Raw genomic sequence first — 13,024 nt, 5'->3', positions numbered from 1 at the left:
AAACGTTATTAGCTTTACGGTGTTATTTTAAAAAATAATTATTCCACTTCAATTAGACTGTGAACGCGCATTTCAAATATTATTAGACAAGAAAAAAATCAAATCAGAATTGGTTGTTCATCATCTGGAACACAGTAAAGAGTATCTATACTGGGTAATCGGCTCATATAACCGCTTGGCTTGGTTTAATATTGGTTTAAATATAATTATACCCGTTACTCGTAGAGTAAAAGGGTATATTGTATTCGTGCAAAAGTATGTAACAGCTAGAAGGAAGCGTTTCCGACCCTATAAAGTATATATATTCTTGATCAGGGTCACTAGCCGAGTCGATATAGCCATGTCCGTCTGTCCGTCTGTCTGTCCGTCCGTATGAACGCTGAGATCTCGGAAACTATAAAAGCTAGAAGATTAGTATTTTGCATGCAGATTCTAGGAGTTCCCACGCAGCGCAAGTTTGTTTCAAAAAGGTGCCACGCCAGGTTTAACGCCCACAATCGCTTAAATACGATTTTAAAAATTTAAATATTTCGGAAAAGTAAAAATGCAGATTTATTGTGTTTATCAATACCTATTGAAATGTAGAAGAAATTTTTCAAATCGGACCATTCGTTAAAAAGTTATGCGTGATCAAAGTTTCTATCTCCATCTCCCTCGCACTCCCTTTACCTGAGTAACGGGTTTTTGATAGTCGGGGCACCCGACTATAGCGTTCTCTCTTGTTTTATTTGCAGTATCTGGACTCCTTCTTAAAAGTGGACTCCATAAACATGTTTCAATACCAAAGGTGATCGGAAGAAACTTTTGTCCTTTTTAGGTGTTCACTATTTCATTCAGGTGGCATTAGCCACCGGTAAACGGTAAGGCTTCTATCCGAAAATGGTCGACTTGCCAGGTGCATGGGCGGATTAGAAGCGGTCGAGGCCCTAAATATGATTACTTATAGCGCGGGAAAACTAAAACTGAAAAATTACTATAATATAGCGTTAAAATTTCGCAGATGAATGACACAGAAATGGCTATAGACTTCTGCAAGGAACACGATGACAACAATTTATGAAATTTGCTCAGTATTGAATCTGCCGAGCACCATGGACTGTGTAGAAAGTCTTGTAAGGCATAGTGGGTAAGTAGGACAGTAATTTTAATGTATGCGCTCTGAGTAATTTAACTTTTATAATTTAGACTTAATTGAAAACAGGCAAAACATTCTTGAATTACTCATAAAAATAAAATTAACACCTAGACTCTTCCTTTGTTGGTCATTATCTTTTACCTTTTTTATGTTGTAATTGACTTTTAATGTTTTTAATAAATATGAACCGTTTTTTTTTTTTTTTTTTTTTTTAAAGCTTGGTTTTTTTTTTTGATCTTCTCTTTATGTGCCTAACAATAAGGTTGCAAATCTTAAAATAATACATTATCTAACAGTTTAATTTTAACTGAATAGAGACTGTCCTAATAATTAGCGCTGGATTGGAAGGTCGTTGCTGGAAACTCGCGTGAGGGCTCTCGCGAGATGATATGGGTGTTGATAGCTGGTGGTTTTGATGACGGCTTAAATATAGTCTCGAGTGGCTTGTGGTCGGTAACTGATTCAAACTCCAATCCTGCTAAGTAGTAATAGAACTTTTCCACCGCCCATACTAATGCCAAGCTTTCCTTTTCTGTTTGCGAGTACCGCTTCTCCACATCAGACAAACTCCTGCTTGCAAAGGAAATTATTAATGGTTCATTGTTATCTGTGAACTGGAGCAGAACCGCGCCTAGTGCAACAGGGATGGCATCGGCAATCAGACGTGTTCGGTGGTTTACGTTGAAATACGAGAGTCTGGGTATTTCGGCCAATCTAATTTTTAAATCATCGAACGCTGCTTTCTCTTTAGGGCCCCAAACAAATTTACTTTCTTTCCTTAACAACTGTCGTAGTGGCTTAGTGCGATCGGCCATGATGGTTACTTATTTTACATTTTTATTTATTTTTTTTTTTTTGAAAATATTAATTTTTTAAACATATATTCGTATTTAATATTTAATATATTTACTACTTTGTTTTTATCTATAATAATTTTTTTTTTGTTTATTTTGCATCACTTTGTTTTTTATTTGTGTATTGTTTAACATAAATTCATGTCACGGTCTCCATGTTATGTTATCAACTTATTGGTTCACAGTATTTTAGTTCTAATAAAAACGCACTGGTTTTATTTGAATTTATCAATACTTTTATTTGGTACTCCATTGCTTTGCCGTCGTCTCTAGACTGCCGGCCTATATTCTTTACTTGGCTTAGCTCTATGTTGGTCAAGCCGGCAGCGACGCAACCGCCTTATATGTTAGCTTATGTTTATCTCTGAGAGCGGTGCCCAGAGAAGGGAATGGAATGTTATGTGCATACATGGGTATATTTGTCGCAGTCGCCAAGCTGTGGGATAAGTTGGCGCGACTTATCACTCGCTGAAGGCGTGTGTGGTCAAATTACATTTGCACTTGAAGAGTGCTGATCCAGCAGATTTGGCTAACATTGTTGCCGATGGTACAGTGTGTACTCTGTATGTATGCACACTACATACTTTTATAGATCGCTGAATAACAGCTAAGATTGTCCCAATACCAAAAGCTAATACATAAGAACTACCGACCGATCTCCTAAAACTATCTAGCTGTGTTATGTCTAAATAAATAAAAATAAAAGTATTGTATTGCTCAAAAATATAGGTAAAGTCAATTGGGAAAATTTAAATGCTTTTTTATATAAAGATATCGTCAAAATGGTATTGTTTACAAACTTTGTTAGCCGATCTATTATTATAAGGTCTCAAACTGAACTTCACTTATTGATCTTACTTTTCTGACGATCAAACCTTGTTCTCGAGCTTTCTGGGTATTGAGCTTTAGAAAGGTTATGAGAGCACTTTCGGTTTCAATTGAGTGGAGTTTTCTTACTTTTGGATTTCGATTTTGGGTTCTTGTTGCAAGGGTGGCTCAAGTGACTTATCGTAAGAATGTGGTTACATGCTATGTGTTTATAGATAAGCAGGGTGAGAGAAAAAGTCTTTTGATACTGTGGATTTGTCACTACATATATATAAATAAATATAAATATAAATAGAACTTTTGTTCTGATGAACCCCTTTATACGAGAGATTTCGACGCTTTTACTGCGCGAATAAACTGAAAATAATACATTATATACAATTATACTTTTATTTATGTAGGCTTCTGATATTGACAAAATGTTTCCCTCAAAAACATCGATAAAAATTAATTACAAAAGGAGACTCAAAAACATTTGACGCCATCATTGCGGCTAAAGGATATCGACGTCCAATCGGCGTCGTTTTTAAACATGATATTTTGACACAAAAATACGATTGCGAACGTCTCTAGCTGGACAAAGATAAAATTTGTATCTAATTTATTTTAATTTATATAGTAAATTCGAGGAAGCAATGGAACTGATAGCCACGCATGGCGGTAGCGTGTCCGTTCTTTCAGTGGCCAGGTAAATTTTAGATAAAGTTGCTTACTATATAAATATTTTCATGTAACTTCACAGACTTTACATTAACCATTTACTGACACTGAAACAGTATGAGGACGCCGCAAAACTTTGCCTGCAGATGCTGGGCAATAACAAAATCCTTTGGGAAGAAGAAGTTTTCAAGTTTGTGAAGTGTCAGCAGTTACGATCCGTCAGCGCCTATTTGCCGACATCCGACGATTGCAAACTCGATGCCCATGTGTACGAGATGGTTTTGTACGAGTTTCTAAAATTCGATGTGAACGGCTTTCTGAATCTTATCAAAGAGTGGCCATCTCATCTTTATGACGGACTAGCAGTAATAAACGCAATTCACGATAACTTTCGCAAGCAGCATGCCAAACAGATGCTCGAATCCCTCGCCCTTTTCTATTCTTATCAGGGTGATTACGAAAGCGCCCTCCGCATGTATCTAAAGTGAGTACTAAAATCGCTAACAAAACTGATTGACACAATTTTTGAAGGTTGCAGAACAAGGACGTCTTTAAATTAATAAAACGTTATCAGCTTTACGATGTTATTTCAAAATTAATCATTCCACTCATTCAATTGGACCGTGAACGTGCATTTGAAATATTATTAGACAAGGACAAGATCAAATCAGAATTGGTTGTTCATCAGCTGGAACACAGTAAAGAGTACCTGTACTGGGTAATCGGCTCATATAACACCTTAAAAATGATTTAAATATAATTTTTTATTTTGCAGTATCTGGACTCTTTGATAAAAGTGGACTCCAGAAATATGTTTCAAAATAAGCTTGTGTCCTTGTATGCAAAGTATGATAGGAAGAAACTTTTGCCATTTCTTAGGCGTTCAAAGGACTATGTCATTCAGGATGCATTAGCCATTTGTAAACGGGAAGGATTCTATCCGGAGATGGTCTACTTGCTAGGGTGCATGGGCGAGTGGAATCGGCCGAAGCCCTAAATATCATTATTCATAGCGTGGGAAAACTTAAACTGATAAAATGACTATAATATAGCGTTCAAATTTCGCAGATGAATGACATAGAAATGGCGATAGACTTCTGCAAGGAACATGATGACAATGATCTATGGAATCTGCTCATTAATGAATCTGCCAAGCAACCCGAGACTGTATCCAAAGTACTGGACGGTATAGTAGGTAAGTAGACTTGTAATTTTTAAAGTTTTCTGAGTAATTTACTTTCCTAATTTAGACTATGTAAATCCTGAGGTAGTCGTTAGTAGGATTAGAACAGGTCAGATTATTCCAAACCTGCGGAAATCTCTCATAAAAATGCTTTGGCACTACAGTATACAGGAGGAAATATCCTTCGCCGCCCAACAAATTCAGCTGGAGGACTACTTTGATACCCATTCGGAGGTAGTGGCTCTACAGCGACGTGGACAGCAAGTATCCTGCGAACAACTATGCTTACTGTGCTATCGTCCAGTACTAATGAAAAATAGTGGGTTCAATTGCATAATCGGATTTAAATGCGGTCATATCTACCATGAGCCCTGCATAGAAGCTGTCATTTCCGATAGACACTGCAGTGAGTGTAGAATGAGGTCTGTTGATCCAACTGAGAAGGAATAGGTTTTTAGCGACATCCACACTGTTGGCTGTTTCTTTGTTGGTTTGTCTATGTTGTAATTGACTTTAACGTTCTTAATAAATATCCACCCTAATATAAATCAACAATAAAGCGCATATCTCAAAAAACAAGTGAAGTATAAGTCATAATATACAAAAAGATCAATTTTTTATTTGCTTTGTCATTTCAACTCTCCTTTATTATGGATGGGCATTTATGGTATAGGTATATGTTTTTGATGTTCGAGGTCTGAATGATATATACCCATGTTTATCGACTAAAGGCACAACTGACGAAAAATTCGTTTGTGTTCTATTTTAAATTAAGTTTAAAATAGATTAAGTTTAATTTTTAAGTTTGTAATTTTTCAAGTTTGGCACTACAGTATACAGGAGTAAATTCAGCTGGAATCCTGCAAACAACTATGCTTACTGTGCTATCGTCCGGTACTAATGAAAAATAATGGGTTCAATTGCATAATCGAATATAAATGTGGTCATATCTACCATTATCGTCTTTGACTTTCAAAGTGAACGGTCGTGTGTTTTTTCTGCGCTCTGTTTTTGTATTTTGTTTTTGTTTAATCCCATCGGTGGGTTGTATTAAAACAATTTTCAATCAGATCTTGAAATTTACATTTAAATTCCGTTCGCTTCGCGAGTGAACTTTGAATCTTTGTGCACATAATAATAATAAAAATTGTTTTAATTTCGTAATTCTGTTCTGTGTTTTCTTTTCTTGTAACCCCGTCGTTTCTCTTTTTGTGCGTTGTTTGTCGTAAGTCTTAGTGCTGTTTTTAGTGTTGCTTTTGCATGCACTTGAACTAAATTACGCTCCCGCTCTCTCGCTCTCTTTGTTTTGAAAGTTCTAAGCGTGCAGTTTCTGCGCTCTTGCGGTACTAATAACTGCTCGCTTACAAATTTCAATTCGTTTTCTTGGTACAGTGGTTTTAATAGGTAAAATGAGTAACAATAATTTAGCCTGCTTTTGCAAAAAATGCTGCCTCGTAATCAGGGCTGACCAGTCTAATATGACTTGCTGGCTGTGTGAAAACATGGTGCACACCAAGTGCTCCGGTTTCACTGGCCGGACAAGTGATGACTTTTCAAAGGGGCCTAATTTGCAGTTCTGTTGTGATGCTTGTGTTGAGGTTGCGAACGGGATGAAATCGTTCATGCGCCAAACTAAAGACGGTCTGATGGGGCTAATTAGCTGTTTCGGAGTTGCTAGTTTTCGCCGAGCAAAATTCCTTTCAGTGTTTCTACTAAAGAAACAAATTTTCGTTTCTCGGTTTCTCTAATCAAACATCTTCTGGATGACAAAAACTAAAGCCGATTGTAATAGTGTAAAGGTGGAAAAGTTTAAGTTTTCTTATGCTAGAGACATTTCATCTTTCAAGATAATTGTCCCTAACGAGCTCTTTGTAGCTTTGGCGACTTTTGGCCGGATAATATGGTTGTAAAAGAGTTCGAGGCTAAGATAAAAAAGAAGTGTCCCGTGGGAGTCAAACTTCCTAGTCGAGGCCAAACCAGTGTACCAATTTCAAAAAACTGACTTCTAACCTCCTCCATTTCAGGGTCCGTGCTTAGGTATCGCGCTAAGGCCCTGTGCAAACCTCTTCACAAGTTGCTTACCTTATCTCTAGAAACTTCCCAATTCCCAAATATTTGAAAGGAATCTTTTGTTATTCCTCTTTTCAAAAAAGGTAACAAGTTAGAAACCTGTAACTACAGAGGTATTTCTAAGTTTTAAAAAAATCATTACTCCTCATTTGCAGCACCTTTGTAAATCAATCATTTCTCCGTTTCAACACGGATTTATTAAACGTAGATCCACAATCCACATTGTAAAGGGCTTCAATAGTAGTTTTCAAACAGATGTCATTTACACTGATTTTAGTAAAGCATTTGACTCTGTAAATCACTTACTTCTTATTCATAAACTTGACCTTTTAGGTTTTCCAGTTGATCTGCTTAAATGGATTTCAAGTTATCTAAATGGCAGGTCACAAAGGGTCCTTTTTAAAAATTCAATTTCTGAAATTCTCCGTGTTACCTCCGGTGTCCCACAAGGGAGCCTTCTGGGTCCGTTACTTTTTACATTATTTATTAACGATCTTCCCTCAATTATAAGTCATTCTCGCGTACTTATGTACGCAGATGATGTTAAGCTGTGCCTGCAGTATAAGGACATTTCCTGCCATTTAGACTTGCAATCCGATCTAGATAATTTTCAAAACTGGTGCCGAGATAATTTACTAAATTTAAACGGCTCCAAGTGCAAGCTGATGACTTTTTATCTGGCCAATCCGATATACGCGACTTACACGTTAAGTGGCAGCTCTTTGGATAGAATAACTCTTGTAAACGATCTTGGCGTTCTCTTGGACCCTAAACTAAAATTTTCTAATCACATTTCGTCTATGGTTAATAAAGCCGGAGGAGTGCTTGGATTTATTAAAAGGTGGTCAAAAGAATTCGATGATCCTTATTTGACTAAAACTTTATTTATTTCGCTAGTCCGTCCGATTCTGGAGTATGGGTCTCCAGTCTGGAGTCCACAATACGGAATACATATTGGTCGTATTGAATCTGTACAATAAACTTACTTCTTTTTGCTTTACGGCGCCTAAACTGGCATTCAAATCTTAACTTACCTTCTTATTCTAGTAGACTTCTGTTGATTAATTTACCCTCCCTAGCCAACCGTAGAACGATTTATTTATAACCTTAAACATGGTGATATTGACTGCCCCGACTTGGTAAGTCGGCTAATCTTTTCTGTGCCAAGTAGATTAACTAGAAATTATATTCCCCTGATTTTAAATCATTGTAGATCTAACTATGCCTTGCATGAGCCTTTCAGAGTATTATGTTCTGACTATAATATACTTTTTCCTGTAATCTCAAATCTTGACTTTCTGCCGCTCCGAAAACGAGTAATACTTGCTTCATTGGCGCAAAATTGATATTACTATTACTTTTTTTCCCGGACCTACCTAAATTTTCTTATCTCGCGTCTATCTTCTCGCAAATCGTGCCGCACGATACAAGGCTGCGCCCCTCGGTCGGTTGGGCGGGTAAACGGACAGTGGGACTCCGCCCGAAAAAAAAAATTAGCCGTCATTTTCAAAAAAACGTCTATCTCAAAAAAAAATGTTAGGTATAAGTCATAGGACATTTCGGCTCTCTTTTAGTATGGATGGACATGTATAATAGTGTATAATTAGTATAATTATATATTTTTGCTGTTTGAGGTCTGAATGATAAGTACCCATGTTTATCGATAAAAGGCACAAATTTTAAATTAAGTTTAATATTTTTTGTTTGAGAAGTGCAGTTAAGATCCATTAGCGCCTATCTGCCGATATCCGACATTTCAAAACTCGATCCTCAAGTTTACGAGTTTCTTAAATTCTATGTAATCGGCTTTCTGAATCTCATCTTATCTTTACAACTGCTTCGCTGTAATTCTTTTCTATTCTGCTATTCACGATAACCTTCGCATGTATCTAAAGTGAGTACTAATTTGCTGATTGACACAATTTTTGAAGGTTGCACAACAAGAACGTCTCCGAGTTAATAAAACGTTATTAGCTTTACGGTGTTATTTTAAAAAATAATTATTCCACTTCAATTAGACTGTGAACGCGCATTTCAAATATTATTAGACAAGAAAAAAATCAAATCAGAATTGGTTGTTCATCATCTGGAACACAGTAAAGAGTATCTATACTGGGTAATCGGCTCATATAACCGCTTGGCTTGGTTTAATATTGGTTTAAATATAATTATACCCGTTACTCGTAGAGTAAAAGGGTATATTGTATTCGTGCAAAAGTATGTAACAGCTAGAAGGAAGCGTTTCCGACCCTATAAAGTATATATATTCTTGATCAGGGTCACTAGCCGAGTCGATATAGCCATGTCCGTCGTTCCGTCTGTCTGTCCGTCCGTATGAACGCTGAGATCTCGGAAACTATAAAAGCTAGAAGATTAGTATTTTGCATGCAGATTCTAGGAGTTCCCACGCAGCGCAAGTTTGTTTCAAAAAGGTGCCACGCCAGGTTTAACGCCCACAATCGCTTAAATACGATTTTAAAAATTTAAATATTTCGGAAAAGTAAAAATGCAGATTTATTGTGTTTATCAATACCTATTGAAATGTAGAAGAAATTTTTCAAATCGGACCATTCGTTAAAAAGTTATGCGTGATCAAAGTTTCTATCTCCATCTCCCTCGCACTCCCTTTACCTGAGTAACGGGTTTTCGATAGTCGGGGCACCCGACTATAGCGTTCTCTCTTGTTTTATTTGCAGTATCTGGACTCCTTCTTGAAAGTGGACTCCATAAACATGTTTCAATACCAAATGTGATCGGAAGAAACTTTTGTCCTTTTTAGGTGTTCAAAGGACTATTTCATTCAGGTGGCATTAGCCACCGGTAAACGGTAAGGCTTCTATCCGAAAATGGTCGACTTGCCAGGTGCATGGGCGGATTAGAAGCGGTCGAGGCCCTAAATATGATTACTTATAGCGCGGGAAAACTAAAACTGAAAAATTACTATAATATAGCGTTAAAATTTCGCAGATGAATGACACAGAAATGGCTATAGACTTCTGCAAGGAACACGATGACAACAATTTATGAAATTTGCTCAGTATTGAATCTGCCGAGCACCATGGACTGTGTAGAAAGTCTTGTAAGGCATAGTGGGTAAGTAGGACAGTAATTTTAATGTATGCGCTCTGAGTAATTTAACTTTTATAATTTAGACTTAATTGAAAACAGGCAAAACATTCTTGAATTACTCATAAAAATAAAATTAACACCTAGACTCTTCCTTTGTTGGTCATTATCTTTTACCTTTTTTATGTTGTAATTGACTTTTAATGTTTTTAATAAATATGAACCGTTTTTTTTTTTTTTTTTTTTTTAAAGCTTGTTTTTTTTTTTTTGGATCTTCTCTTAATGTGCCTAACAATAAGGTTGCAAATCTTAAAATAATACATTATCTAACAGTTTAATTTTAACTGAATAGAGACTGTCCTAATAATTAGCGCTGGATTGGAAGGTCGTTGCTGGAAACTCGCGTGAGGGCTCTCGCGAGATGATATGGGTGTTGATAGCTGGTGGTTTTGATGACGGCTTAAATATAGTCTCGAGTGGCTTGTGGTCGGTAACTGATTCAAACTCCAATCCTGCTAAGTAGTAATAGAACTTTTCCACCGCCCATACTAATGCCAAGCTTTCCTTTTCTGTTTGCGAGTACCGCTTCTCCACATCAGACAAACTCCTGCTTGCAAAGGAAATTATTAATGGTTCATTGTTATCTGTGAACTGGAGCAGAACCGCGCCTAGTGCAACAGGGATGGCATCGGCAATCAGACGTGTTCGGTGGTTTACGTTGAAATACGAGAGTCTGGGTATTTCGGCCAATCTAATTTTTAAATCATCGAACGCTGCTTTCTCTTTAGGGCCCCAAACAAATTTACTTTCTTTCCTTAACAACTGTCGTAGTGGCTTAGTGCGATCGGCCAAGTCCGGGATAAACTTTCCGACATAACTGACGAGTCCAAGGAAGCTTCTGGTCTCCTCCTTATTTTTCGGATTTCGAAAAGACGTGATGGTCGTCACTTTCTCCGGATCAACATTAATTCCCTTGTCAGATAAAATGTGGCCTAAAAATTTAAAACGATTCGTTTTCCAAACACATTTTGAATCGTTTAGTAAGACATTATTTTCCTTAAATATTGTAACGACCTAATTCTTTAGTTTCTAAGTGACTGCCCGTGACCAAAGGATAACGCCAGAAATGATTAGGTTGGTGCTGGTTTATTGATTCTCTAAAATATAGCCTTATTGCTGTCTTCTGGTGTGCTCTTGGTGTGCTGCTCCTGGCCTGCTACTGCGTTGCTTCGGGTTGCTGCTCCGGGTGACTGAGATCGGGACGGCTCCACCGAAACCCTGAATGTTATGCGCCTAGCCACCTTTATCGCCTGGCTTCCGGAGTTCAGCCTGGACTTTGTCGGCAAGGTGTATCGCCTAGCAGGTAGAACAAAGTTCTCCCTTATCGCCTAGCCACCTTTATCGCCTGACACCGCGCAAGGACTCCCTAAGTTTGATTTCAGCACCGTTGGATCTCAGCGTTGTGGCCTCAGCCTTGTAGACTTGTCGTCGTTCGGCTTCTCGACTTTGTGATCTTGATCCTTGGGCACTTCGGTTTCGATTTGTACTTATTCCGCGTTCACGCACTCGCCCTGATTCTCGCACTCGTATTGTCCCGAGCTGCGCTTGCGCCGTCCTTTTATAGGCGATGTAGGTGCCGTTATTTCCCTCGGGTCCAAGGTCCGCTGAGGTACCGTTAATTCACGGTGTGTCCTCTTTAGGCGGGTCCGAAGTCTCGTTGCCTCGTTGCCCTTGCCATATGAGGGTCCAAGGTCCGAATGTTCCCGTTTGACCTAGATGCCCTTCATTTCTCCGGCTTTCTCGCCTCCTCCGCTGTTGCTAGGCCGATCTCCTGCATGTGGATTTTGGGGAGTTTATGACTCCTCACATTTCCCCCTTCCTTCGGAAACGTAATGAAAGTGGTGACTTTCCCCGCCCTTAATGTTTAGACTACTCGAATTCCTCGCCTAACATGCGTATTAGATGTTCCCCAGACAGTTCCCCGGAAGACTTAACCTTTCCCCAGACTGTTTTCCTAAAAGACTTTACTCGTACAGCTCCTTGAAAGATTTGAACTTTCCCGCGACTTTTTCCCAAAAAGACTTTTCCATGCAGCTCCTTGAAAGATTATTTCCCCAGACTGTTTCCCTGTTCCCCAGACAGTTCCCCGTTTCCCAGACAGTTCCCAGTTCCCTAGACAGTTCCCAGTTCCCAGCTCCCAGACAGTTCCCAGTTCCCTGCGTGGAATTCGAATTTTCCCGCCCAGACATTTCCCCAAACTAAAAGTCACCATTTCGTTTTCCCTCGGTACGGCAACTCCCTGGAATCTCACCACGATCGCGTTTATCGATTGTGGGTTCCAGTGTTTCCATCGTCGCTGCCTTTTTGTTGTGCTACCCATCGATCGCAACTATCGATCGACCGCCTGACTCGGCGCCCCCGTCCCTATTGCCCATGTCCGGCAACTTCCTTACTCCCAAATGTAAATAAACAAAGATTTTTCGGTTTCAAACCTTGGATGCCTTATATTGGCCTTCAGGACCCTCACCACCCCGCCCGCCACCCGGGCGCCACCCGGGCGCCACTTACTACCAGCAGTTTGGCCCAGCGGTTGCTCCGGGCTCTCCTCAGCTGCCTGTTGGCTTCGGCTGCCACCCTGGGCGGCCACCCTTCCTCGGCCACCTCCTCCCAGCCGCTGCTATCCGCCGACTGTTGTCGACTTATTGACGGCCTTGCTGGTGGGAACCGCGGCTCCGCACACCACGACAGCCTGGCGTATTTGGGCGGCCGTGCGGCTGGCTCTCCAGGTGACGGGCACACCCAGGGCCCCTTCTCCCAGACCTCCGGCTCTCCGCCGAGCCGTTTTGCTGGCCGCGGTGATGGGGTTGTCACCCATTGCGGAGGCGGTGGCGTCTCCGCTCCTTGACGACATGCCTGGGATGGCGGTGGCGGTGTTTCTGCCTGTAGCGGCGACGGTGGTGGCGGTGGCGGTGGTGCTTCCTGCGGTGGCGACGGCGGTGGCGGTGGTGCTGCCTGCGGCGGCGACGGTGGTGGTGGTGGCTGCGACAGTGGCGGCGGTGGCTGCGACAGCGGCGACGGTGGCTGCGACAGCGGCGGCGGTGGCTGCGACAGCGGCGGCGGTGGCTTCGACAGCGGCGGCGGTGGCTGCGACAGCGGCGGCGACGGTGGTGGCGGTGGCTGCGACAGCGGCGGCGGCTGCTACGGAGGTCCCGGCTGTGCATATATTGC

General features: G+C 40.3%; 1 protein-coding gene across 1 annotated transcript; it reads left to right on the top strand.

Annotated features, from left to right (window-relative positions):
• Positions 1-3,413: 3,413 nt before the first annotated feature.
• LOC108038839 (vacuolar protein sorting-associated protein 41 homolog) lies at positions 3,414-5,280 on the top strand (the record flags this gene model as incomplete). Its single annotated transcript, XM_044459305.1, is given in 7 exon segments — positions 3,414-3,505; positions 3,560-3,961; positions 4,009-4,195; positions 4,253-4,453; positions 4,456-4,491; positions 4,546-4,672; positions 4,728-5,280. Coding segments are annotated over 7 exon segments (1,428 nt in total), but the record flags the coding sequence as incomplete, so codon positions are not given.
• Positions 5,281-13,024: the final 7,744 nt, after the last annotated feature.

Source organism: Drosophila rhopaloa, unplaced genomic scaffold, assembly GCF_018152115.1.
Source record: "Drosophila rhopaloa isolate 14029-0021.01 unplaced genomic scaffold, ASM1815211v1 contig_190, whole genome shotgun sequence".
NCBI classification, from domain to species: domain Eukaryota; kingdom Metazoa; phylum Arthropoda; class Insecta; order Diptera; family Drosophilidae; genus Drosophila; species Drosophila rhopaloa.
This window is presented reverse-complemented; position numbering and strand designations above follow the sequence as displayed.